This window comes from Chiloscyllium plagiosum, chromosome 23 (genome assembly GCF_004010195.1).
Source record: "Chiloscyllium plagiosum isolate BGI_BamShark_2017 chromosome 23, ASM401019v2, whole genome shotgun sequence".
Lineage (NCBI taxonomy): Eukaryota > Metazoa > Chordata > Chondrichthyes > Orectolobiformes > Hemiscylliidae > Chiloscyllium > Chiloscyllium plagiosum.
Genome location: NC_057732.1, coordinates 44627277 through 44654446, shown reverse-complemented (window position 1 = coordinate 44654446; position 27170 = coordinate 44627277). Strand labels below are relative to the sequence as shown.

Here is a 27170-nt window from a genome sequence, read left to right as displayed (position 1 = left end):
CCAAAAAAAAGATCTGATGACAAACAATGCCCTTTAATAGTAAGAGCAGCTATTGGTATTCCACAGAACGTTCCATGAAAATTAAATAAAAATATTTTGAAGAAAACATCTTTTAGGAAACAGCTTTTAGAAAAATACATATAAAAACACAAATATTCAGAAGTGGCTCAAAGTTTCCTTCAGGTAAGTTTAGTAGAAATATATATATATCTGTATATAATATTTATAAAAAATTAATTTCAAAGCATTGATCATCTGCTCACCTCTTTGGCACCAATCTGGTGGAGAGTCTGTATTTCATTATTGAACAAGACATTAATTATACATCTTAAGAGTCGAACACAATTTCTCTCTGTTGGCCCCACCACATACAAGATGGAGGTTTGTGGAGCAAGTAATTATAAAGTCTTTAAGAATTGTACAGACTATTTGGTCCAACTCCAAGACCAGATATCCTAATCTAGTCCCATTTGCCAGCATTTGGCCCATATCCCTCTCAACCCTTCTTGATCATGTATCCATCCAGATGCCTTTTAAATGTTGTACCAGCCTCCACCACTTCCCCTGGCAGCTAATTTTATACAGGCACCACCTTCTGTGTGAAAACGTTGTCCCTTGGATTCCTTTTGTATCTTTCTCTTTTCATCTTAAATCTATGCCTTCTAGTTTTGGACTCCCCTACCCTGGGGGACACACTTTGTTTCTATGGCCCATGGTGATGGGGATGGAGTGGATCTAAGTGTTTCAGAAAGAGGCGCATATTGATAGTAATAACAAAAGAAAGGAATGGCTCAGTTTAGTGAACAAACATCTCTTGACATGTTCATTCTTTGCTCCATGTTGGACTTGTTTCAATATTTCCTCTTGCTGGCAATGGATGACATTGATCCTCTTTAACATTGAGTGATGAGGGTCAGCTTTCTGTTTCCTGATGTAAAGGCACTGTTTCATTGACACTTGTCACTGTCTGTACCTCGATTGGTGTTGGGTGATATTCTTGTGATCTTCTGCAACTACTGAATAAAAAGGAAAGGACAAAAGGGTTTAGCAAAGCCAAATAAAAGTACTTTCGATAAACTCTGTCAATCAGAAGAATTCAACAAGCCTTTTTTCCAGAATTTTCCAGGACATCCTGTTTACAGAATTTTATTTATTTATTATTGTCACACATAATGAGATAGTGAAAAATATTGTTTTACATGCGAACCAGACAACTTAGCGTTGTCTGATGTACCTGGTTTTACATGACAACCAGGTACATCAGAGTAATAGCACAGAATGCAGAATGAGTTGATGGATTTAAGAAGGAGAGGAAGATATTTGGGAATGATAGATATTATTAAAGGATTGTAGAGCCAGGGCCAGGATTTAGAAATGATGACTACAGTTCCTATGGCTAACAAAATATTGCAACAAACTTGATAACTTTCAGTGTTTGTGGACGACCTCATATAGTTCTCTGTTCCATATTTTCTTAGTTTCTGTAAACAGGCCACAGAATTCTAGGAAATAATCTCGAAAATAGAGTTAGGCTATTGACGAACAAAGTCATGGAACAACATATCAGACAAATGGCATCGGAAATCTGGAACACCCCTTCCCTACGGAAAGGTTCTCGATGTGGGATGTTATACATAGATCAAAATTAGAGTGGTGCTGGAAAAGCACAGCAGGTTAGGCAGCATCCGAGGAGCAGGAAATTGCTGTTTTGGGCAAAAGCCCTTTATCAGGAATGCTCATTACTGATGAAGGACTTTTGCCCAAAATGTCGATTTTCCTGCTCCTCGGATGCTGCCTGACCTGCTGTGCTTTTCCAGTACCACTCTAATCTAGATTCTGATCTCCAGCATCTGCAGTCCCCATCTCCGCTGGGGTGTTATACAGTCATACAACATAGATTTGGAGATGCCGGTGTTGGATTGGGGTGTACAACGTTAAAAATCACACAACACCAGGTTATAGTCCTAAAGGTTTAATTGGAAGCACTAGTTTTCGGAGCGCCGCTCGACAACCATCTGATGAAGGAGCTCGTGCTTCCAATTAAACCTGTTGGACTATAACCTGGTGTTGTGTGATTTTTAACTTTATACAACACAGGAACAGACCTTTCAGCCCAACTTGTCCATGCCAACTGGTTTCCTAAACTGAATTAATCCCATTTGCCGACATTTGGCCCATATCCTTCTAAACCTTTCCTATCCATGTACCTTTTCAAATGTCTTTTACATGCTGCAATTGTACCTGCCACTACCACTTCCTCTGGCAGCTTGGTCCATGTACACACCACCCTTGATGTGAAAAAGGTACCCCTCAGGTTCCTTCTAAATCTTTAACCTCTCATCTTATACCTATGCCTTCTACTTTTGGACACCCCTACCCTGGAAAAAGACCTTTGCTAATCAGTATATTTATGCCCCTCATGATTTTGTAAATCTCTATAAGGTCACCCCTCAGCATCATAGAGATTCACAGCATGAAAATAGATCCTTTAGTCCAACTCGTCCATGTCGACCAGGTATCCTATATGAATCTAATCCCAGTTGCCAGCATTCAGCCATTATCCCTCTAAACCCTTCCTATTCGTATACCCATCCAAATACCTTTTCAGTGTTGTAATTCTATCAGCCTCCACCACCTCCTCTGGCAGGTCATTCCATATACGCACCACCCTCTGCGTGAAAAGGTTGCACTTTAGGTCTCCTCTACACCTTTCCCCTCTCACCTTAAACCCAAACCCTCTGGTTTTGGATTCCCTCACCCCGGGGAAAATACCTTATTTATTTACCCTATCCTTGTCTTTCATGATCTTATAAACCTCTATCAGGTCACCCCTCAGTCTCTGATGGTCCACAGAAAATAGCCCCAGTCTATTCAGCCTCCTTATTTACCCTACCTATGCCCCTCATGAATTTATAAACCTCTATAAGGTCACCCCTCAGCCTCCAGTGCTCCAGGGAAAACAGCCCTATTCAGCCTCTCCCTATAGCTCAAATCCTCCAAATCTGGCAGCATCATTGTAAATCTTTTCCGAACTCTTTCTAGTTTTGCAACATCCGTTCTGCGTGGGTTTCCTCCGGGTGCTCCGGTTTCCTCCCACAGTCCAAAGATATGCAGGTCAGGTGAATTGGCCATGCTAAATTGCCCGTAGTGTTAGGTAAGGGGTAAATGTAGGGGTATGGGTGGGTTACGCTTCGGCGGGTCGGTGAGGACTTGTTGGGCCGAAGGGCCTGTTTCCACACTGTAATGTAATGTAATCTAATCTAAAATCCTTCCTATAGGAGGGAGACCAGAATTTCGTGCAATAGTCCAAAAATGGCCCAACCAATTTCCTGTACAGCTGCAACATGACCTCCCAACTCCTGTACTCTATGCACTGACCAATAAAGGCAAGCCTACCAAATGCCTTCCTCATTATCCTATCTACCTGCAGCTCCACTTTCAAGGAACTATGAACCTGTACTCCAAGGTCTCTTTAGAACATAGAACATAGAACATTACAGGGCAGTACAGGCCCTTTGGCCCTCGATGTTGCGCCGCCCTGTCATACTAATCTGAAGGCCATCCCACCTACACTATTCCATGTACGTCCATTTGCCTGTCCAATGATGACTTAAATGCACTTAGACTTGGCGAATCTACTACCGATGCAGGCAAAGCATTCCATACTCTTACTATTCTCTGAGTAAAGAAACTACCTCTGACATCTGTCTTAGATCTATCTCCCCTCACTTTAAAGTTGTGTTCCCTCGTGTTTGCCATCCCCATACTTGGAAAAAGGCTCTCCCTGTCCATCCTATCTAACCCTCTGATTATCTTGTATGTCTCTATTAAGTCACCTCTCAACCTTCTTCTCTCTAACGAGAACAGCCTCAAGTCCCTCAGCCTTTCCTCGTAAGACATTCCTTCCATACCAGGCAACATCCTAGTAAATCTCCCCTGTACCCTTTCCAAAGCTTCCACATCCTTCTTATAATGCGGTGACCAGAACTGTACACAATACTCCAAGTGTGGCTGTACCAGAGCTTTGTACAGCTGTAGCATAACCTCCTGGTTCCGGAACTCAATCCCCCTATTAATAAAGGCCAAAACACTGTATGCCTTCTTAACAATCCTGTCAATCTGGGTGGCAACTTGCAGGAATCTGTATACATGGACACCGAGATCTCTCTGCTCATCTGCATTCCCAAGAATCCTACCATTAGCCCAGTACTTTGTATTCCGATTACTCCAGCCAAAGTGTATCACCTCTCACTTGTCCACATTAAACTCCATTTGCCACCTCTCAGCCCAGCTCTGCATCCCATCTATGTCTCTCTGCAACCTACTACATCCTTCGTCACTATCCACAGCTCCACCGACCTTAGTGTCGTCCGCAAATTTACTAACCCACCCTTCTGAGCCCTCATCCAGGTCATTTATAAAAATGATGAACAGCAGTGGACCCAACACCGACCCTTGCGGTACGCCGCTAGTAACTGGACACCAAGATGAACATGTTCCATCAACTACAACCCTCTGTTTTCTTTCAGCAAACCAATTACTGATCCAAACTGCAATGTCTCCCACAAACCCATTCCTCCGCATTTTGTATAATAGCCTACTGTGGGGAACCTTATCGAACGCCTTGCTGAAATCCATATACACCACATCAACCGGTTTACTCTCATCTACCTGTTTGGTCACTATGTCAAAAAACTCAATGTGATTCGTTAGGCATGACCTACCCTTCACAAAACCGTGCTGACTGTCCTTGATCAGATTATTCTTTTCTAGATGGTTATAAATCCTATCTCTTATAACCTTTTCCAACACTTTACCAACAATTGAAGTGAGACTCACTGGTCTGTAATTACCAGGGTTGTCTCTGCCACCCTTTTTCAATAAGGGAACCATATTTGCTATCCTCCAGTCCTCAGGTGCTATTCCTGTAGATAGTGATGATTTGAAGATCAATGCCAAAGGCTCGGCAATCTCTTCCCTTGCTTCCCAGAGGATCCGAGGATTGATCCCGTCTGGCCGAGGGGACTTGTCTATTTTCACACTCTGCAGTATTTCTAATACCTCTTCTTTGTGAACTTCAATCTCTTCTAGTCTAGATGCAAGTATCTCTGTATCTTCCTCACCAACATTTTCATTTTCTATAGTGAACACTGTCGAAAAATATTTATTTAGTGCTTCCCCTATCTCCTCTGACTCCACACACAACTTCCCACTATTATCCTTGATTGGCCCTAATTTAACTCTCGTCATTCTTTTATTCCTGACATACCTGTGGAAAGCCTTAGGGTTAACCCTGATCCTATCCGCCAACAACTTCTCATGTCCCCTCCTGGCTCTTCTGAGCTCTCCTTTTAGGTCTTTCCTGACTTCCTTTGTTCCCGACTTCTGTTACACTCCCCAGGACCTTAGCATTAAATGTATAAGTCCTGGCCTGGTTCGCCTCCTATCCTCCCAGATAGGAGTCCCAGCCTATCAACCTCTCCTTATAACTCAAACCCTCTCGTACTGCAACATCCTTGTTAATCTTTTTTGCATTCTTTCCAGATTAATAACACCCTTTCTTAGACTGTGATAGTTAAATCTTTGTTAGGTACAGGTATCAACAGGTTAATGGAGCTTTTCGTAGAATTGCACAGAACTTACAGCATGGACCAGGCTATTCAGTAAAAAGCACTGGGACATGGATCAGCGAAGATTTAAATGAATGGACTAGGAAGTTCAAGGAACTAAACAGTCTACTCCATCCCAATCTTTGGCAAGACTGAAATAGCTGGATTTGTAATAAAGCAAATAACAATGGATATTGGAGATCTGAAGCCAAAACAAAAGAAATGCTGGAGAAACTAAGCAGGTCTGGCAGCATTTGTGGAGAGAAAGCAGAGCTAATGTTCTGAGTCCAATGGTCCTTCCAATGGACTCAAAATGTTAACTGTGTTTTATCTCCAGATAGATTTGTGCTTTATAACACTGTCAAGGCACTGTGGAGCCAAAGTGTGCATATATGTTATTGGAGACAGTGGGAACATCATGGCAACACCACAGTGTGGAAGCAGGCCAATCAGCCCATCAACTCACACTGACCCTTAGAATCTTAGGATCCCTACAGTGTGGAAACAGACCCTTTGGCCCAACAAGTCCACACTGACCCTCTGAAGAGTATCCCACCCAAAACCATTCCCCATTACTCTATATTTACCCATGACTACACCTAACCTACACATCCGTGAACACTATGGGCAATTTAGTATGGCCAATTCACCTAACCTGTACATCACTGGATTGTGGGAGGAAACCCCCGCAGACATGGGGAGAATGTGCAAAGTCCACACAATCACCTGAGGCTGGAAATGAACCCAGGTCCCTGGTGCTATAAAGCAGCAGTGCTAGACACTGAGCCACACCAAAAGAAAAATGGTACCCTCTGAAGAACATCCCACTCAGACCCATCCTATCCCTGTAACTTTGCATTTCCCATGGCTAACCCATCTAGCTTGCACATCCATAAGACCATAAGACATAGGAGCAGAAATTAGGCCATTCAGCCCATTGAGTCTGCTCTGCCATTCAATCATGGCTGATAAGTTTCTTAACTTCATTCTCCCACTTTCTCCCTGTAACCCTTGATCCCCTTGACAATCAAGAACCTATCTATCTCCATCTTAAATATACTCAATGACCTGGCCTCCACAGGAGCAGTGAATTCCACAGATTCACCACTCTCTGGCTGAAGAAGTTTCTCCTTAACTCCATTCTAAAAGGCTGTGCCTTTACTCTAAGGCTGTGCCCTCGGGTCCTAGTTTCTCCTACCAATGCAAACATCTGCATCTTTGGGCAATTTAGCACCTTTGAACTGTGGAAGGAAACTGGAGCACCCAGAGGAAACCCACACAGATACAGGAAGAATGTGCAATCTCCACACAGACAGTCACCCAAGGGTGGAATCGAACCCAGGTCACTGGAGTTGCGAGGCAGCAGTGCTAACCACTGAGCCACTGATCAGCAACAGTGGCTTGAAGGGCAGAGTATCCCATTCCTGCTTCTAATTCATATGTTTATCAATGAAATTGAGGTACAGACTAGCCATGATTCTGATGAATAACAGAATAGGTTTGCACAGTTTTATCTTGGTGCCACTTTCAAATGAGACTTGAGTAGTTGAGATATTGTTACATCATCCCAAAAACCATGATAATGAGATGAATAATGGCAAAAATGTTAACTATTTCCCTCTCCACATGTGCTGAGTTTTTTATTTCTGCTTCCAGTTACTCAGTTTGAAGCTGATTAATACCAAAGATGTTAAAACAGTTCACTGTGCCATTCCTTGGCTCATACTTGGATTAAATCTGTGCTGTTCCAACATCTAATAGTGGAGGGTTCAATGTTTGAGCTTTGTACTGCGCTATTGTAATATATTATCATTATTTGAGAATTGGATTCTAAAGTAGAGGCAAATGGGGTTTTGGCTTTCATTTCTGTGAAGGTGACAATCATCATTTCAACTGAGAAGAAAAGATTCAGACCAATGGAAAGACAATGTATTTGTGGCAGTCTCCAGGCGATCAGAGCTGGGAAAAGGTCAGTGTCCAGGTGAGGCAAAGAGAAGTCTCCAGGGTGCAATAAATCTTGATGTTTGTTTTGAAGTATATTGACTGCCATGTGAAAATGCATTCATCGACTGTCCACCGTGACAATCAAATTACAAGAAAACAACAGCCTTTTATCTACAAACTAAGTGTTACTCTGGGATTTGTCTTGTCCAATTCTACCATCAGCTGGGATTATAACAACATTTATTCTGAGGCAGCTGCACTCCTATAAAAAAGGCAATTCAACAAAGCAATTTTTTATACTTACATTTTCTTTCTGTAAACAAATATCCAAAGAAAGAATAATGCACACAGTGCAATGGTAAAGCTGCTTGTACTGGTACCTTTGGTTGAGAGAATGAAAGACAATGTTGTTAGATAAACAGGAATGAACATAAAATTACATGAAGAAATCACATTCTGTAGGAAGTATGTCATGGGCGAAGATTAATTTTGCTGTGAATTGGGTTGAGGCTGAAAAATAAGATGTCCTGAATGCAAAAGGGAGGATGAAGCATGGGAGATGCAAAATGACAGAGGTTTATGTCCCATTAGATTCCCTGAGAATTTCTGGATTTTTTCTGATGGGGATAGGTGCAAAGCTAATGAGGCTTCGTGTTCCTGCTCCGACCACCTTATTCTCTGGCAGCAGTGCAATATTGGAAAGATTTCAGTGCAACTAACTGCCCTCCATTTGGAAGGTCAGACTGGAGTAAACCACTATGTGTTTTTATTTGGAGCAAGGGATTGCTTTGGAAGATCTATCTATCAGGGCCTGCCTGAGGCAGTAGAAGTGGCCTCTTTGCCTCTGCTGCTCAGATCCTGCCAAAAGATGGTCCTGTTCTAAGGCCAGCTGTATATCTGGGTCATTTAAGTTTGCAACTCCGAATACCATTGTCTTCAAATGGTTGGAGTCCAGGGAATTGCAGGCACAGCACACTCTGCTTGGAGAACACAGGCATAGAACATATGGAAAAATGGACTTTTTCTTTTTAAGTATAGCATCACACTGGTAGGAGATTATTGAGCATTGGAGAATATAGAATCACAGATAAGATTAGATTCCCTACAGTGTGGAAACAGACTCTTCGGCCCAACAAGTCCACACCGACCCTCCGAAGAGCAACCCACCCAGACCCATTCCTCTACATTTTACCCCTGCACCTAACACTACGGACAATTTATCATGGCCAATTCACCTGGCCTGCACATCTTTGGACTGTGTGAGGAAACCGGAGCACCCGGAGGAAATCCACGCACACACAGGGAGAATGTGCAAACTCCACACAGACAGTTGCTTGAGGCAGGAATTGAACCTGGGTCCCTGGAGCTGTGAGGCAGCAGTGCTAACACTGAGCCACCGTGCTGCCTGCCCACAGAGTTGTTACACAACAGAAGGAAGCTATTCAGCCCATCTTTTGTCTGCACCAGTACTTCAAAAGGAGCCATATGGTTAGTGTTATTCTGCCACCTTTTCAGGTAAGTCTAATTCCCCTTTGAAAGCTTCAATTGAACCTACCTCTACCACACACTCCAGCAATGCACTCTAGAATCTAACTACTTGCTGTGAGATGCAAGCTTTTCCTTGTGTCACTTTTGACACTGATTTTAAACATGTGTCTTCTTGACCTCAAGTCTTTCATGAGTGGGAACAGTTTCTCCAAATTCACTCTGTCCAGCCCCCTTGTGATTTTAAATACTTCTATCATATCTTCTCACAACCTTCTCTTCAAGGAAAGGTTTAGAAGGATATGGGACAAGAGCAGGGAAATGGGGTTAGCATGGATGGACATTTTGGTCAGCATGGACCAGTTTGGACCAAAGGGCCTGTCTCTGTGCTGTAGGACTCTATGACTTTATGAAACTGTCCTAACGTTTTCCATCTACCTTCATATTGATATTCCTCATCCTTAGAACCATTCCCATGAATCTTACCTGCACTGTGATGAGCATGGATACAATGTTTTAAAGACTAAAATCTGTGCTTACTGAGGTCCCACCCCTTTGAGGATGTAGATCAGATTTGACAATGTGGTCTAAATAGACATACTACAAAACCAGGTAATAAATTTATGTGAAGTAATGATTAGACCACAGTTAAAGGCCTGTGTGCAATTTTAAGAACATAAGAACTAGGAGCAGGAGTAGGCCGTCTGGCCCCTCGAGTCTGCTCCACCATTCAATAAGATCATGGCTGATCTTTTCATGGCCTCAGCTCCACTTACCCAGACTCTCACTGTATCCCTTAATTCCTTTCCTGTTCAAAAAAATCTATCTTAGCTCTAAAAACATTTACTGAAGTAGCATCAACTATTTCAATGGGCAGGGAACTCCATAGATTCACAACCCCCTGGGTGAAGAAGTTCCTTTGCAATTCAGTCCTAAATTTGCTCTCCCTAATTTTGAGGCTATGCCCTCTTGTTCTAGTTTCACCTACCAGTGGAAACATCCTCTGTATGTCTAGCTTATGTTTTCCCTTCATAATTTTATATGTTTCTATAAGATCCCCCCTCACTCTTCTAAATTCCAGTGAATGTATTCCTAGTCTACTCAGTCTTTCCTCATAAGCCAACCCCCTCAACTCTGGAATTAACCTAGTGAACCTCCTCTGCAGCCCCTCCAGCGTCAGTACATCCTTTCTCAAGTAAGGAGACCAAAGCTGCACATAATACTCCAGTGCAGCCTTACCAGCACCCTATACAGCTGCAACATAACCTCCCTGCTTTTAAACTCAGTCCCTTTAGCAATGAAGGACAAAATTGTACTTGCAGACAAACCTTCAGTGATTCATGCACAAGGACACCCAGGTCCCTCTGCATAGCAGCATGCTGCAACTTTTTGCCATTCAAGTAATAATCTTTTTTACTGTTACTCCTATCAAAACGGATGACTCCACATTTATTAACATTGTATTCCATCTGCCAGACCTTTGCCGGCTCACTGAATGTATCAATGTTCCTCTGCAAACTTTCACAGTCCTCTGCACATTTTACTCTGCCACTTATCTTAGTGTCATCTGCAAACTTTGACACACTACACATGGTCCCCAACTCCAAATCATCTGTATAAATTGTAAATAATTGTGGTCTCAACATTGATCTCTGAGGCATACTACTAGTTACTGATTGCCAACCAGAATAGCACTCATTTATCCCCACTCTTTGCCTCCTGTTAGTCAACCAATCCTCTATCCATGCTAATACTTTACATCCATGCTAACACCATGCATCTTTACCTTATGCAGAAGCCTTTTGTGCAGCACCTTGTCAAAGGCCTTTTGGAAATCTAGCTACACTACATCAACCTTGCTCATACTGTCTTTGTAGAATTCTAAAAGATTAGTTTAGCACTACCAGCCCTTCATGAACCCATGCTGCATCTGCCCAATGGGACAATTTCTATCTAGATGCCTTGCTATTTCATCTTTGATAATAGACTCAAGCATCTTTCCCACTACAGAAGTTAAGCTAACCGATCTATAATTCCCCATCTTTTGTCTATTGCCCTTTTCAAACAGTATTGTAAGATAGGGTAGTAAAAGCTACCATATGCTATTAGGTAGACAAGGATCAGAAACTGCAGTTATTATGATCATGGACAAATAAGAAAAGCTTCGGAAATGCTGGTAATTAAAAAGCCATTCTGTCCATCCTGCCAAAGCCATCCATCGTCCACATATTTGACTCAATCATGGGGCATGTTACCTACTATATCACAGGAAGACCTAGAGTCACACAGCATGGAATCAGACCCTTTGGTACAATTCATTCTTGCCAACTAGGTTTCCCAAACTGAACTAGTCTCGTCTGCCTGCATTTGGCCCAAATCTGTCTAAACCTTTCCTATTCGTGCACCCATCCAAATGTCTTTTAAATGTTGTAATTGTACTCACCTCTACCACTTCTTCTCGCAGTTCGTTCCACATATGAATCACCTTTTGTGTGAAAAGGTTGCCCCTCAGTTCTCTTTTAGATCTTTCCCCTCTTACCTTAAACCTATGCCCTCTAAGTCCCTTACCCTTGGGAAAAGACCTTTGCTATTCCCCTTATCTATGCTTCTCGCGGTTTTATAAACATCTGTAAGGTCACCCCCAACCACCCTCAACCTCCTCCAGTGAAAAGAAAAGCCCCCCAGCCTTTTCTTATAACTCAAACGCTCCCGTCCCAGTATCATCCCTGTCAATCCTTTCTGCACCCTCTCCAAATTAATAAAATCCTTCCTATCGCAGGGTGACCAGACCTTATACAGTACTCCCAAGTGACCTCATGAATGTTCTTCCAGCTGCAACATGACATCCCAACTCAATGCTCTGACCAATGAAGACTTGAGCTACAAACAAGAACACCAGCAACTCCAACAGGGAATGAGTTTGAACCAGCCAGCACCTGGTTGGTTTCTTTGGCAGGGGTGTCAGTAACCAGAGGATACTGATTTAAGAATCAGAGTCCAGATGAAGAGAAGCTTTACTTCAGGCAATGTGTTGTTCTAATGTCGAATGCATTTTAGGAAAGGGGAATAGAATAGCAGCCTTCATTCAGGGAGTTGTACAAACAGTCTACTTCCAAAAAAAAACTGTTGGTCAGGCCATGGTGAAAGAGAGGGGAGAGAGGACTAGCACAGGAATGATGGGCAGAATGGTCTCCTTCTACAATTTGCCCTGCCGAAATGACTTGTGGCATTTTACTTTATATGCAGCTACCTTGAGTGACATTGTTAACTCCAAATAAATTCTGGCTAGTTCATTGAGGTGGTGGTAATTCCCCCGATTATTTCAACTTCGACTCGTGATCCTCGAAAAATACACTGTTTTTACTTGCCCCTTACCGACAATTAGTCCGATGTTTCTGTCAGAGGTTACCAGTTGATTGATGTCTGTGAAGAAGAATAATAAAACAGAGCCGCATTTATTACAATACTGATGGTCTACCTGATATATTTGCATGACATAGAAGATAAATAGAGCAAGCTGATGATCCAAGGGGGATATTCAGATAACCTGACACAATGATTCAGTTCATCAAATACAGACTTGGGCCTCATTTTGCACTGAGATATGAAGGTCAAAGCTCTTGGAGGTAACTTTCCTCAATAATTCTACTTTCAGGTTGCTGACTGTCAGGAAACTCAGAAAATGTTCTCAATACCCCTTGGGCTGGGTAAGAAGACAAACAAGACAGCTACAGTTTCCTCTCTCTGACTTGCTATTCAGTGAGCCTGGTAGAGTTGGCTGCTGTGGACTGTCAGTTGAGACTTGGTTGTAGTGAGGGCCATACAGGAACGGTCTGGCCGATCTCACTGGTTTAAGATTACAAACTAAAGATGACCACTCAGCAAAGCGTCAGTGCCCCTTGGCATTCCACACCAATATCACTCTGCACCTTCGACAGCAAAGGATGGAGAAACAAATGCCTGAAGGGACAAAGCGTGGAGGGTTTGTAACAGAATCAAGGATTAATTTCCTGAGATACCCATCACCGTTTCCATCTGAGAAGAAAAATAAACTGGGAAATTGTAAAAAAAAATTGCAGTACTTAATCCATGATCAAAGAAGGAAATGGCTCATATTAGTTGCTCTCATGCACTGGTTGATTCTTGGTGTACTGTCACCTGGTTATCTCAGCATCCCACACCCATACAAATAATCACATCTATACAACCATAGGGATTAGCAGCTGCAGTAGACCATTCGGCCCCTCAGACCTGCACTACTGTTTGAGAAATTTGCAGCCTCAACTTGATTTTCCTGTCTACTCCACCAAAACCTTGGAATCCCTTGTCAATCAAGTAATTAATGACCAGACCTCCCTGAGGAAGAGAATTTTCCAGACTAGCAAGAAAAACAAAAGTCTCATTAGCTCCATTCTGAATTTTTAAAAATTCATTCATGGATGAGGGCATCGCCGTCTAGGCCAGCATTTATTGCCCGCCCCAGGGGCAGTTAAAAGGCAACCACATTGCTGTGGGTCTGGAGTCACATGCAGTGCAGACTAGGTGAGTACAGGAGTTACCTTCCATTAGTGAGCCACAGGGGCTTTTCCTGACAATTGACAATGGTTTCACGGTCATTGTTAGACACTTATTTCCAGATTTTATTAAATTTTACCATCTGCACGGCAGGATTTGAACCTCGGTCTCTAGCTTAACAGTCTAGTGATAACACCAGTAGGCTATTGCCTCCCCAGGTGACCTTGTATTTTTAAGTTGTGTCCCTCTCATTCTGGTTTCTCCCACAAAAGGAAATGTCCTTGCAGCATCCATTCTGTCAACTCCCCTCAGGATCCTGTGTGTTTCGATGAAAATTCCTTGCCTTCTCTTAACTCGAGTGGATATACACAGGAGAAAGTGAGGACTGCAGTTGCTGGAGATCAGAGCTGAAAATGTGTTGCTGGAAAAGCGCAGCAGGTCAGGCAGCATCCAAGGAACAGGAGAATCGACGTTTCGGGCAGAAGCCCTTCTTCAGGAATGAGGAAAGTGTGTCCAGCAGGCTAAGATAAAAGGTAGGGAGGAGGGACTTGGGGGAGGGGTGTTGGAAATGCGATAGGTGGAAGGAGGTCAAGGTGAGGGTGATAGGCCGGAGTGGTGGTTGGGTTGGTTGGTCCGGGTGTCCCAGAGGTGTTCTCTGAAACGTTCCGCAAGTAGGCGGCCTGTCTCCCCAATATAGAGGAGGCCACATTGGGTGCAGTGGATGCAATAAATGATGTGTGTGGAGGTGCAGGTGAATTTGTGGCGGATATGGAAGTATCCCTTGGGGCCTTGGAGGGAAGTAAGGGGGGAGGTGTGGCCGCAAGTTTTGCATTTCTTGCGGTTGCAGGGGAAGGTGCCGGGAGTGGAGGTTGGGTTGGTGGGGGGGTGTGGACCTGACGAGGGAGTCACAGATGGAGTGGTCTTTTCGGAATATACACAGCAAACATTAACTGTTCTCATCCACTGACTTCCAGCTGAAAATCAGTCTGGTGCGTATTTCAGAATGAGCACATTTCTCTGAAAGCTCTCCTGCAAATCTGGCCTCCTCACTCCACCATTTCTGGGCCTATCTTCAGTTACTAAGGCCCCAGGCTCTGTATCTCCAGAAACATTCTGCCCTTTTTCTCCTTTAGAAGGCCCACCAGGTCTGTCTTCAGCCTACTGCTCACACATCCAATACCTCCACCTCCCAGGAAGCAAGAATTGATCAACATTGAACCTAAACAGGGACAGAGATGACCAGCTTTTGCAGGCCCAAGGATGTTCAATTCGTGTCCTGTAAGGGTCAGGGTTAGGATTAAGGTTAACTCAGTAGAATTATCATCCACGCAGTCAAGTTATAAGCAGAACTCTGGTTTTGAATGTTACACTAGTTACTTCATGACTTTCTTGCGTTTAGTGAAATTTGCCTGAATTTCCAGTCAGGTAAATAACCCGTGGAGGTTACCTACTCAGATCTGTTGCAAATTTGAAGTAGCGCCAGAGCTTGGAGTACCTCCCAGTTCAGGAATGTCATGCCACTACACACTTGAAAACTCATGTGGATTACTCATGTCCTTTAAGGAAGGAAATCTGCCATCCTTACCTGGTCTGGCCTACTCTTCCAACTAGGTGATGTGGTCTTCTCTACACCAGGGAGACCGAACATAAACTTAGGGAACGGCTCTCTGAGCATCACAGCCAAGTCCACAGGGGCCAACCAGGCCTTCCAGTCTCCGCCTATTTCAATTCCCCCAATCACTCCCTTTCCAACATGACCATCCCCGGCCTCCTCCATTGCCAAAACAAACCACAGCTCCTATTGGAGGAACAGCCTTATCTTCCACCTGGGCACCCTACAGCCTGGAAGACTCAACACTGAGTTCACCAATTTGAAATAACCTCCCTCCCCATCCCCCAACTCCCTTCCCAGACCGTCCCCCTCCCTTCCACTGCTCCCTGCCACCAACCAGATTCATTCCTCCCATTGATCAACCAGGTTATACCCTCTACCTGTCTTCACGTACCCCCACTTCACCACCCTGCCCCCACTTCCCCATTTATCTGCAGCTCCAACCCACACCCACCCCCAGCTCTGAAGAAGGTTACACCCGAAATGTCAACTTCTGCACCTCCTGAAGCTGCCTAGCTTGTTGTGTTCTTACAGCCTCCTGCCTGTCTACATGTGACTCCAGACTCTCGGTAATGTGGTTAATCCTTAACTGCTTTCTGTGCAGTTAGGGATGGGCAATAAATGTTGTCCTAACCAATAATGCCTACATCCTGTGAACCAATAGACAGAAAACTGGCATATTTGTGGAGTTATGAAGACCAATCATTGCCCTCCTAGCCCAATGAAAATCAGTTGCCTAACTCTTTCCAGTTTTCTTCTTTCTGTGTCCTGTTGTGTTCCCTTTAAGGACACAGGGATCAGAGGAGGACAGTAACAGGAGGTCACTTCATTCCCTCTACCCTGTTCTGCCATTCAACCAGGTCAAGTTGATCAGGCAGTTCCACCTGCATGCAGACATGTAGACCATGAACATTGCTGTGCATTGTTCAACAGACCATGGAGGACCCCAGGTTAAATATTTGGTTAAGGCTCCAGTTGGTTTAAGAGATGCACAGACGACCTGTTGTGAAGCCGTGAAAATGGAGTCTGGCAGTCCAAGTGTTTAAAACAATCTGCTGGTTATCCTGGAAAATTATGTAAAATTACAGTCTGTGTGACAGATTAGCTTGCTAACTAACGTTTTCACATTTCTGTGTGCCCATTAGTACAATTCACCTAGCTTTGAATATGAATTTCATCAAATACTGTTGGATTCAAAGGACTTTGGTCTGCTTTTCCCTTTACAAAATGCTCCATATCGTGTCTTCTGAATCAAATTGTTTGAGTTCAGTTTCTGTCTAGCAGTGCATAATATAAGATTTGTATCAGATATCTTTGCATTCGTTTGGCCTTATTATTGGAGATTTATCACGTGGCATTTTCCCTCAATGAACCTGACATTGTTCATCCTCCTGAGAGAATCCCTTTTAATGACACTCACTGAGTTAATCGATAACATGTAACAACAACACAACGTAAAAAGCTAATGGTCGTATTACCCAACATTTCGACTGCCTGCCTTCCAAGGTTTCCACTTACAATTAAATCAATGGTTTGTAATAAAACTTTTTTAGGACACTGCACAGTCCCTGTCGTCATGTTACAAACCTGGATGTGAGATCATGCACAATATAATTGGAACATCAATCGCAGAGTACAGACCGGAATGTAAATCAATTTCAGCTTCAATTGTTTGTTGGCTACATCTCAGTCTTGTGTCACTTCTGCAGCTACACATTAGCACAGCAATCTGGACTTGGTTATTTGCAGTTCCTTTTTCTAAATACAGAATCTTAGTGTTTAGTGTCCGATTTTCTCCAATTTTCTCGAAGATGCTGAATTGGGTTATAATTTGAAGGGGCTCTATTTACGTCTGTCCCTCACACCAACAGGCATTCTTCACACATAAGTAACGACAACAGCTCATATTTACATAGCACATCAAAGGTTATGCAACATCCCAAGGCACTTTACATTCAATATTATGAAACAAATTTAAAGATTAGCAGATAAAGCTGTAACTGAACAATAAACTCTCTTTTAAAAAAAAAGAGACAGTTCAACTACAGTCAAGATATGTTGCCATGTGTGCAAATAGTAGGTGAAAGAAACCCAGAGCTCCTTGGATGACAGAAAAGATAGAAATGATGAGAAAGCAGATAAAGTACGCTTATGACAGGCTTCAGAGGAATAATTGAGAATCAGACAAATATAAAAAGTCCAGAAAGGAACTGAACAAGCAATTAAGAAGCAAAGGAAGTCGATGAGAAGAGACTGGCAGCTAAGATGAAAGGAAATCCAAAAGGTTTCTACAGGCACAAAGATGGCAGAAGGTTGGTAAGTGGATGAATATGGAAATTTAAAAAAAAAACAAATTTGCAGGTGACACTAAATTAGGTGGTACATTAAGTTGCAATGGAGAAATGAGGAATTTACAAATAGATATGGATAGTTTTGGTGAATGTGCAAAATCTGCCAGCTGGAGTTCAATGTGGATAGTGTGAGTTTATCATTTTGGTTGGAGGATGAGAAAGGCATCTTATTGTTTAAATGGAGAGAAAGTTCAGGGTGGTCCATTATAGTAGGATCTGCGTATCCTGTGCATGAATTGCAGAAAATTAGTATGCATGTGCAGGAGGTATTAAGGAAAGCAAATGGAATTTTGGCATTTATTGCTAAAGGAATGGAGTATAAAAGTATGGAAGTGTTGCTGCAACTGTACAAGGCGTTAGTGAGACCACAGCTGGAGTACTGCATATAATTTTCATCCTCTTACCCAACAAGGGATGGAGTTACATTGGAGGCAGTTCAGAGGAGGTCCACTGGATAGATTCCAGAGATGAGGAGTTTATCTTATGAAGAAAGATTGCATAACTTAGGCCTATACTCTCTGGGATTTTAGAAGAATGACAGGAGATCTAATTGTGGTATAAAAGATGCATAAAGGGATTGACAAAGCAGATGTAGAATGGGTCGTGTGGGGCAAACTAGAACAAGAGACGACAGTTTTAGGAGAAGGGGTGACAGATTTAAAACAGAGATAATGAGAAATTACTTCTCTCAAAAGGGCCGTGAATCTGTGGAATTCACCACCCCAGAGTATGATGGATGTTGGGACAAACACTGAATAAATTTAAGGGAGAAATGGACAGAATTTTAATTAGTAACAGGCTGAAGCATTGTGGGGAGTGGGCAGGAAAATGGAGTTGAGGCCGAGGTGAGATCAGCCATGAGCATATTGAATAACAGAGTAGGCTCGAGGGGCTGAATTGCCTACTCCTGCTTTTAACTCTTATTTTCTTATTAGGAAACAAAATTGGGGATGTATTCATGGAGGTGGGGGCATGGTTAAGGTATGAAGTGAACCCTTTGCATGTTTCAAAACTAAAAGGTTGCCTGAGTCATGGTGAAAGAGGATGCAGCTCAGATTCTTAAAGAGTTTAAGATTGATTACAATTAAGTATTAAAGTTGATATGGCATTGGAACAAATAAGGTACATCAATAATAATGAAGGAAGTGAGAATGGAAATAATCGAGAGGCTGGCCATAGTATTCCAATCTTCCTTAGAGTAGAGGGTGAAGCCAAAGGCTAGAGAATTGCAAATGTCACTCCCTTGTTCAAAAAAGGGTGTAAAAAAAAGGCCCAGTGATGACTGCTCAGTCAGTTTAACCTCAACGGTGGGACAGCTTCTAGAGATGATCATTTGAGATAACATTAATAATCACATGGACAATTGTGGGTTAGCCAGTGCAGAATTTTTAATGAGGTGACACAGTATTGATGAAGGTAAAATTATCAATGTGCAGTACTTGAACTTCCAAAGGCACTTGGCGAAGAGTAAACAACGAACTTGCAACCAAACATGGACTAAGGCTGATTGTAGCAACATGGATATGAAATGGAATAAATACTGGGAATTTGAATTTAGAGGTGAACAGTTGCTTTCCTGGACTGGAGCAAGGTTGGGGCCTGGCGGTTCCTGATATATATGAATGACCAAGACCTTGGTGTAAAAGGGCAAAATTTCAAAATTTGTGGATAATATGAAAGTTGGAAGGACTCTGAACAGGAGTAGGATAGTGCAGAACATCAAACAGATATGGAGAGGTTGGTTCAATGGGTGGATAAGTGGTTGATTAAATTTAATGGCAAGAAGTGTGAAGTGATTAATTTGGTAAGAAGAATTGAGAAAGACAGCATAAAATAAAGACTAAAATACTAATACTAACAGGACCAAAGGGATATGTATGTGTGTGTGTGTGTGTGGGTGTGTGTGTGTGTGGTGTGTGTCTGTGTGTGTGGTGTATGTGTGGTGTGTGTGTCTGTGTGTGTCCGTACACACAGATGATTGTAGATAAACTAATAGAGCACATGGTATCCTGAGCTTTATCAATCGGCTTTGAGTTCAAAAGAAAGCAGGCAATGTGAAACTGGTATAACTGGTGAAACTGGCCTCAATTTGTTTGGGCAGACACTTTAGAAAAAATATGAAGGCATTACAGAATATAAAGGTTCAGCAGTTAGCACTGCTGCCTCACAGTGCCAGGGACCTGGGTTCAATTCCAGCCTTGAGCGACTGTCTGTGTGGAGTTTCCACATTCTCCCCGTGTCTGCGTGGGTTTGCTCCGGTTTCCTCCTACAATCCAAAGATGTGCAGGGCAGGTGGATTAGCCATGGGAAATGCAGGGCTAAAGGGATGGACGGATAGGTCTGGGTGGAATGCTCTTCAGAGAGTCAGTGTGAACGTATTGGACTGAATAACCTGTTTCCACACTGTAGGGATTCTATGATTCTATGAGAATTTGCAAAAAAAAAGATTCGTTAGAATGGTTCAAGGAAAGAGAGCCTCTCAGTAATGGAGAGAGGTTGGAGAAACTGGGACTATTCATCTTGCAGGAGCGAAGGCTGAGAGGGGACTTGACAGCAATAACTGTTCTCATTGGTGGATGGATCATGAAGTGGAGGTCACACAAAAGAAACAATCGCAACATGAATGAAAACATGTTCTCACAGTGAGGGATTAGGATCTGGGAAACGCTGCCTGAAAAACTGTGATGGAGGCAGATGCACTTCAGGTGTTCAACAGGGAACTGGATTATTATCCAAAAAAGGGTAGATTTGCAGAAATAGTTGAAAAAGGCAGGAGTGGCAGGGGGTGAATTGCCCCTTCATAGGGGCAAAACTGGTTAGAGGCGAAAAAGAACTGCAGATGCTGGAATCCAAGGGGGCTGGAAGAACACATTAAACAAGGCAGCATCAGGAGGTGGAGAAGTCAACATTTTGGGTGTAACCCTTCTTCAGGACTGGGGTTGGGGGTGAGGGGGAGCTGCAAATAAAGGGGGGATGGGGTGGGGGGGTTAGTGAGTTAGGGATAGATAGGGGCAAGAGAATCGATGTTTCAGGCATAAGCCCTTCATCAGGAGGGTGATTCTCCAGCTCTTCGGATGTTGCCTGACCTGCTGTGCTTTTTCTGCACCACACTCTCGACCCGTATCCTCTACTTGTGTTCACCTATCTCTACCTCACCATTCTGCCCCTCTCCACACCCAAAAACCTCCTTCCCGCTTTATCTGCAGCTCCCCTTACACCCACCACTTGACCTGATAAAGGATTACACCTGAAACATTGACTTCTCCACCTCCTGAGGCTGCCTGGCTTGCTGTGTTCTTCCAGCCTCCTGCTTGTCTACCTTCATAGGTGCAGCACAGATATGACAAGCAGAATGGTCTCTTCAGTACTGTAACCATTCTATGATTCCTTAAAAATGACATTTAACCACTTAAGGAGATATTAGTTCAGATGATAAATTGTTTGGACAAGGAGGAAGGAACTAAGGAGCATCTTAAAGGAATAAAGAGCAATAGAGAGGTGGTGAGCTGTCAGGTGGGAAATCCCCAGTTTACAGCCCAGGGAACTGTAAGCACAGTCAATAACAGTTGAGTGACGAAAATTGAGATTGCTCAGGAGGTCAGACTTCGAGGACCGCAGATATCTTGAGAGTCCTGAGATGGGAGGAGATTGCAGAAGTAGGGAAGGCCAAGGGAATGAAGAGATTTGAAAATAAGAATGAGAATTTTAAAGTCAAGATTTAGAAGTCACTATGGACAAACAAATCTAGTACTGGAGACAAATGGATCTTGTTCCGACTGATGGCATGGGGAACAAAGTTTTAGAATGACCTCAAGCTTACCGGGGTAGAAGCAGGGCATTAGAACATTGAAGTTGAGAGGGAATTAAAAAACAGAAGAACTACAAAATGGGTATCAAAAAGATATTAGATGGTAGGTGCACTGGAGCCCAGTCTGGTCATGTCCTCACACTGTGTCTACACATCCACTTCCCACCAGGAATCATTGGGTGACCTAGCTAATCATCTTTCCCCTTCTCTTTTCTGGGGTCAACAAGATTAATTGTAGCATTGAAAACTTCTCCAGCACAGGCCAGGGAAATGGTGAAAAGGCTGAACCAAACAATAATATGTTGTAGCATATATGATAATCCTGAACATTTGGTACTAAATACACCCCAAAGGCTCAAATAGCAAGCTTGTAGGTAAAGGTGAAGGTTCTACCTGACCTGTGGTGCCAATAGAGCCAGTAACGTCAGAGGCTGTTTCTGATGCTGTAGAGGGATTTACTGTTCTTTCTGCCAGTGCTGTCTTGCTGGTTATTGGCTCCGTTCCTAAGTTGGCATTAATATAAGATGAAGAACGTTTACAATTAGCTAGCTTTCACTTTAAACTTCAAAAACGTATTTTCACGGCGTTACATGACCAACAGGGATTGTTCACATTTTATACAGTTTCCCAATACTGTACTGCACATCAGGATGCTATAGTGCTCCAATATCCTCTGAGCTATGTTGTAGTGACAGGCAGGAGATTTAACAGTCCAGCATAAATGGATTTGCAACCATAAAGATAGATTACCATCATCATTAGTAATCTATCATTATGACTGCAAATCCAAGCCCACCCTAGACTACCATAAGGAGCATGAACGTTTTATACACCATGTCTACTGACCTGTCGTCCCATTAGTACTGTAAGTGACTGCTGTTTCAGCTGCTGCTTTCTGAGTGCTGTCAGAGAGACCTGGTACTGGAAATTCTGTTTCAGCTGTTGAGGAACTTGATGGCCTTACTGCTGTCCATGTTGTAGCTAAGGGTCCCAGTCCTACGTTTTGATTAATATATAAATGGGCAATGTTTAGGCTCAACTGATATGCACACAACTTCCAATGAAATCTTCAACAACTTTTCATTTTCTAGACTGCATTTGATCAACAACAAACCTTTGGTGTCTGTACTGAGTGGAGGGCTGGCGGATGTTTGATTGCAGCCTGAAACTGACTCAGGTGGAGCAGTCAATGTTGTCGACTCAATCGGTGCAGTTAATGTTGTCAATGCTGATGATAAGTGGCTCGCTAGAGTTTCTGCCATGTAATAAAGTACAACATATTTAGGGTGAGCTCACACTGTTATCTTCATTTTCTCTGTAAAATTGAACTCTGCATTGAATGCACAGGATGGGCTCCTTTCAAACAGGGATCAGGGTTTCCTGGGTAGATATTTTAATTCAATTTCCATGCTTGTGCTCACTTGAGGATGGGAACATTCTGGAGGGTGGAATAACTTACAAAAAGCTCTTTAATGGCTTTTTATTTATTTATTAATTGGCAAGGTCAGCATTAATGCCCATCCCTAATTGTCCAGAGGCAGTTAAGGGTCAACTACATCGCTGTGGGTCTGGAGTTCACATTTCAGCCAGACCAGGTGAGGATGGCAGATTTCCTTCCCTAAAGTACATCAGTGAACCAGATAGTTCTTTTCCTGACAATTACCAATTGTTTCATTTGACCTTTTTTTCCTCAGATTATTATTGAATTCAAATTTCACCATCTGCCATGCTGGGATTTGAACACAGGTTCCCAGAATATTTCCTGGCTGTCTGGGTTAATAGTCCACCGATAAGCCACTCACCTTAAAACACCCCCAAACACAGTTATTGCTATGTCACATCTACAGCACAGAAACAGACTATGCAGCCTAACTAGTCCTGGTCAGCTCTTGTTCAGCACATGGGCCTCCTCCTCAACCCTCTTCATCTAACCCAATCATCACACCATTTTATTTTTCTTTCTTTGGTATTTGCTCATTCCACCTCACCTAAAATTGACCTATGCTACTTGTTTCAATTACTCTATGTAGTAGTGAGTTCACTTATCCATTGGATTTACTATGACTATCTTAAATTTACAGAGTTCGAATTCTGGTCTCCTTACAAGTTTTCCCCATAAAAGCCAAATACTGCAGATGCTGGAGATCTGAAACAAACAAGGAATTATGGAGAAACTCAACAGGTCTGGCAGCACCTGTGGAGTCAGAAAAGTAGAATTAATGTTTCGGTCCAGGACGAGTCTTCTTCAGAACAATTCTGAAACGCTAACGTGTGTGTGTGTGTGTGAGAGTGGACAGACCTGCTGAGTTTCCCCAGCAATTTCTGTTCAAGTTGATCACAAGTTGTTCCCTATAAGACACCATGGGAGTATGGCTGTGCAAATAATGTAAAGCATTGCACATTGAAATAATCAGGCTGCATATGACAATGAGAATTTAGAGGGAATACTTTACATATTCCTAGTCTAATACGCATTCTATCTGTTTATAATTGTTTTTCATTTCTTTGTATTCCTTGTTAATTTAATTTTGTACAAAGGCTTAGCTCCTTCATTTCTTTGCAGCAGAGAATGGAAACTAATGGAGAAAGTGAAGTCACATGGTGTGCAGGGTGTTCTTGCTAGGTGGACAAAGAACTGGTTGAGCAACAGGAGACAGAGAGTAGTAGTTGAAGCGAGTTTCTCGAAATGGAGAAAGGTGACCAGTGGTGTTCCACAGGGATCAGTGCTGGGGCCACTGTTATTTGTAATATACATAAATGATCTGGAAGATAGCATTGCTGGCCTGATCAGTAAGTTTGCAGATGATATGAAGATTGGTGGAGAGGCAGAAAGCATAGGGGACTGACAAAGTATACAGGAGAATATAGATAGACTGACAGTTGGGCGGAGAAGTGGCAGATGGAGTTCAATTCAGGCAAATGTGAGGTGATGCATTTTGGGAAGTCTAATTCTAGAGCAAACTATACTGTAAATGGAAGAGCCTTGGGAAAAGTTGATGAACAGAGGGATCTGGGAAATCAGGTCCATTGTACCCTGAAGGTTGCTGCACAGGTGGATATAGTGGTCAAGAAGGCATATAGTATACTTGCTTTCATCGGACGGGATATTGAGTATAAGAGCTGGCAGGTCATGTTAAAATTGTACAAGACTTTAGTTCAGCTGCATTTAGAATACTGTGTAGAGTTCTGGTCGCCACATTACCAAAAGGATGTGGATGCTTTGGAGAGGGTGCAAAGAAGGTTTACGAGGATGTTGTCTCATAGGGAAGGTGCTAGCTATGAAGAGAGGTTGAGTAGGTTAGGATTGTTGCCTGAGGCAGGAATTGAACACGGGTCTCAGGCGCTGTGAGGCAGCAGTGCTAACCACTGTGCCACTGCATTCAAAACTTGTACAACTGATTTCATTTATTCCATCTATTTCATAGAAACACAGAGAACAGGAGCAGATGTAGGCTATTTGGCCCTTCAAACCTGCTTTACCACAGCTTTGAACAATTGCAGCAAGACATTCCTGCTCCTGTACATGAATTTTTTTGCTATGAAGACATGCCAGATGCTTCCTTCACCGCCTGCTGCAGTTGATGGTGAGGCCACTCAACACTGGAAGAGATATGCAGATTCTACACAATCCTCCTCCATTTCCTTCAAAACTACACTTGGCTGGCAACTGAATAAAAGAGAGGGTTGGGCTTGCAAAACGGAGGCTGGCGTGCTATCATTAAAGTCCCCTCTTTTAACTGCTTAAATTTTAATTTGGTAACTGAACCTGTTGCCACTAAAATATTCCTCTGGATCCACGTGGCTCATTTTGCCCTAGACCAGGTATTTACTCAGAGATGTTACTACTCCAAACACTAATGTTTCCATTAGTTTCCTTTAATGGGAAAGCTCGCTTACCCATTATCGTAGAATCCTTACAGTGTGAAAACAGGTCATTCGGCCTTACAAGTCCACACCGACCCTCCGAAGAGTGACCCATTCCCCTACTACTCTACATTCACCCCTAACTAATGCACCTAACCCACACCATCCCTGAACACTATGGGCAATTTTAGCACTGCCTAACCAGCACAGTTTTGGATTGTGGGAGGAAACCGGAGCACCCGGAGGAAACCCACACAGACATGGGAAGAATGCGCAAACTCCACACAGACAGTCACCTGAGGCAGGAATCGAACCCAGGTCCCTGGTGCTGTGAAGCAACACTGCTAACCACTGAGCCACCATGCCACCCCCCCTGTGGGCACTAGCTGCCTGGCAAATTTATACCTGCAGACCAAAATCAATTCGAAGGAGTGCAACCTTGAAGTGGCAACAAATCTAAGAAAATTTCCAACTATAATCTCAAAATCTTCAATCAGTTGCCTTGAAACATTTTCATCCCACCAAAAGCTCAACAACCATTACCATTCTTACTAACTTTCAGCCCTAGTATTATGGAAAATAAAGAGCATGAAAGCATGGGAAAGATTAAAGCATGAAGACCACTGGCAATCTGTGGTCTGTGGAAGACAAGATGGGATAAGGCTAGTGGAATGTTCTTACACCAATTAACAGAGTAAGGTTAAGGCTGAAAGGTCACTATGGTGAGATGAGACAACAGCTAGTAGAGCTAGTTTTCCTGTTAAGTGTTATTATGACAGGATTGGGACCATAAATATTTGGAACATGACATTAAAATATCTAATTAATAGTTAGTAGAGTCAGCTTGAGACAGGAGACTACTGTAATAGATGGAATAGCTAAATATCTATCATGGCAGGTTAGTCTGGAATGGAAGATCACTGTAGCAGAGGTGATAATAAATAAAGAGATAATGGGAGCTAACATTATTGTGTAGCTAGAGTGAGGTACTTTGATGAACATAGTTGGACATGCTGATAAGCTAACAGAAACATGATAAAAAAAATTAAAAACCACGGACCCTGAGGTTCGGGGGCATTCGAGAATCTGCTTTCTCTGTGTAACGGTTTTTTGTTTGCAAATAAAAGACCGGCTTCTTGAAGAACTCTCTGTCTCTCTGGTGATTCTCCACATTTTCTCCACGACAGTATCTAGCTCCATTTATGGTCAACTGCCTCTGATCCTTCAAGAGGCAAATTTCAATTTGAGAGGGAGAGGGTACAATCGGAAGTGACAATTTTTCAGTTGAACAAAGGGAACTATGGAGCTATGAGGGAGGAGCTGGCCAAAGTTCAATGGTGCAATACCTTAGCAGGGATGACAGTGGGGGAACAATGGTGGATATTTCTGTGTATAATGTAGAAGTTGCAGGATCAGTTCATTCCAAAAAGGAAGAAAGATCCCAGGAGGAGGCATGGGTGACCGTGGCTGACGGGGGAAGTTAAGAAAAATATAAAGTTAAAAGAGAAAAAGTATAACATAGCAAAGATAAGTGGGAAAACGGAGGACTGGGAAGCTTTTAAAGAACAACAGAGGATTACTAAGAAGGAAACATGCAGAGAGAAAATGAGGTACGAAGGTAAACTGGCCAATAATATAAAGGAGGATAGTAAAAGTTTTTTAGGTATGTGAAAGGCAAAAAAATGGTTAAGGCTAAAATTGGGCCCTTGAAGACAGAAACAGGGGAATATATTACAGGGAACAAAGAAATGGAAGAAGAATTGAATTGGTACTTCAGATCTGTATACACTGGGGAAGACACAAGCAATCTCCCTGAGGTAACAGTGGCTGAAGGACCTGAACTGAAGGGAATTTTATATTTGCCAGGAATTGGTGTTGGAGAGACTGTTAGGTCTGAAGGTTGATAAGTCCCCGGGGCCTGATGGTCTACATCCCAGGGTACTGAAGGAGGTGGCTCGAGAAATCGTGAATGCGTTGGTGAT

At 42.8% G+C, this 27170-nt stretch overlaps 1 protein-coding gene across 2 annotated transcripts in view; it reads right to left on the bottom strand.

Moving 5' to 3' along the window:
- Positions 1-615: 615 nt before the first annotated feature.
- Positions 616-27170, bottom strand: part of il15ra (interleukin 15 receptor subunit alpha) — a 93673-nt gene continuing 67118 nt past the window's right edge. For both annotated transcript variants that reach the window (XM_043714058.1, XM_043714057.1), the window contains 6 exons: positions 22439-22579; positions 22171-22320; positions 21723-21827; positions 12414-12461; positions 7858-7933; positions 616-1016 (listed from right to left, as the gene is read on the bottom strand). In XM_043714058.1, the coding sequence (XP_043569993.1) occupies positions 914-1016; positions 7858-7933; positions 12414-12461; positions 21723-21827; positions 22171-22320; positions 22439-22579 (623 nt within the window). In that variant the 3' untranslated portion in view covers positions 616-913. The remainder of the gene's footprint in view (positions 1017-7857; positions 7934-12413; positions 12462-21722; positions 21828-22170; positions 22321-22438; positions 22580-27170) is intronic.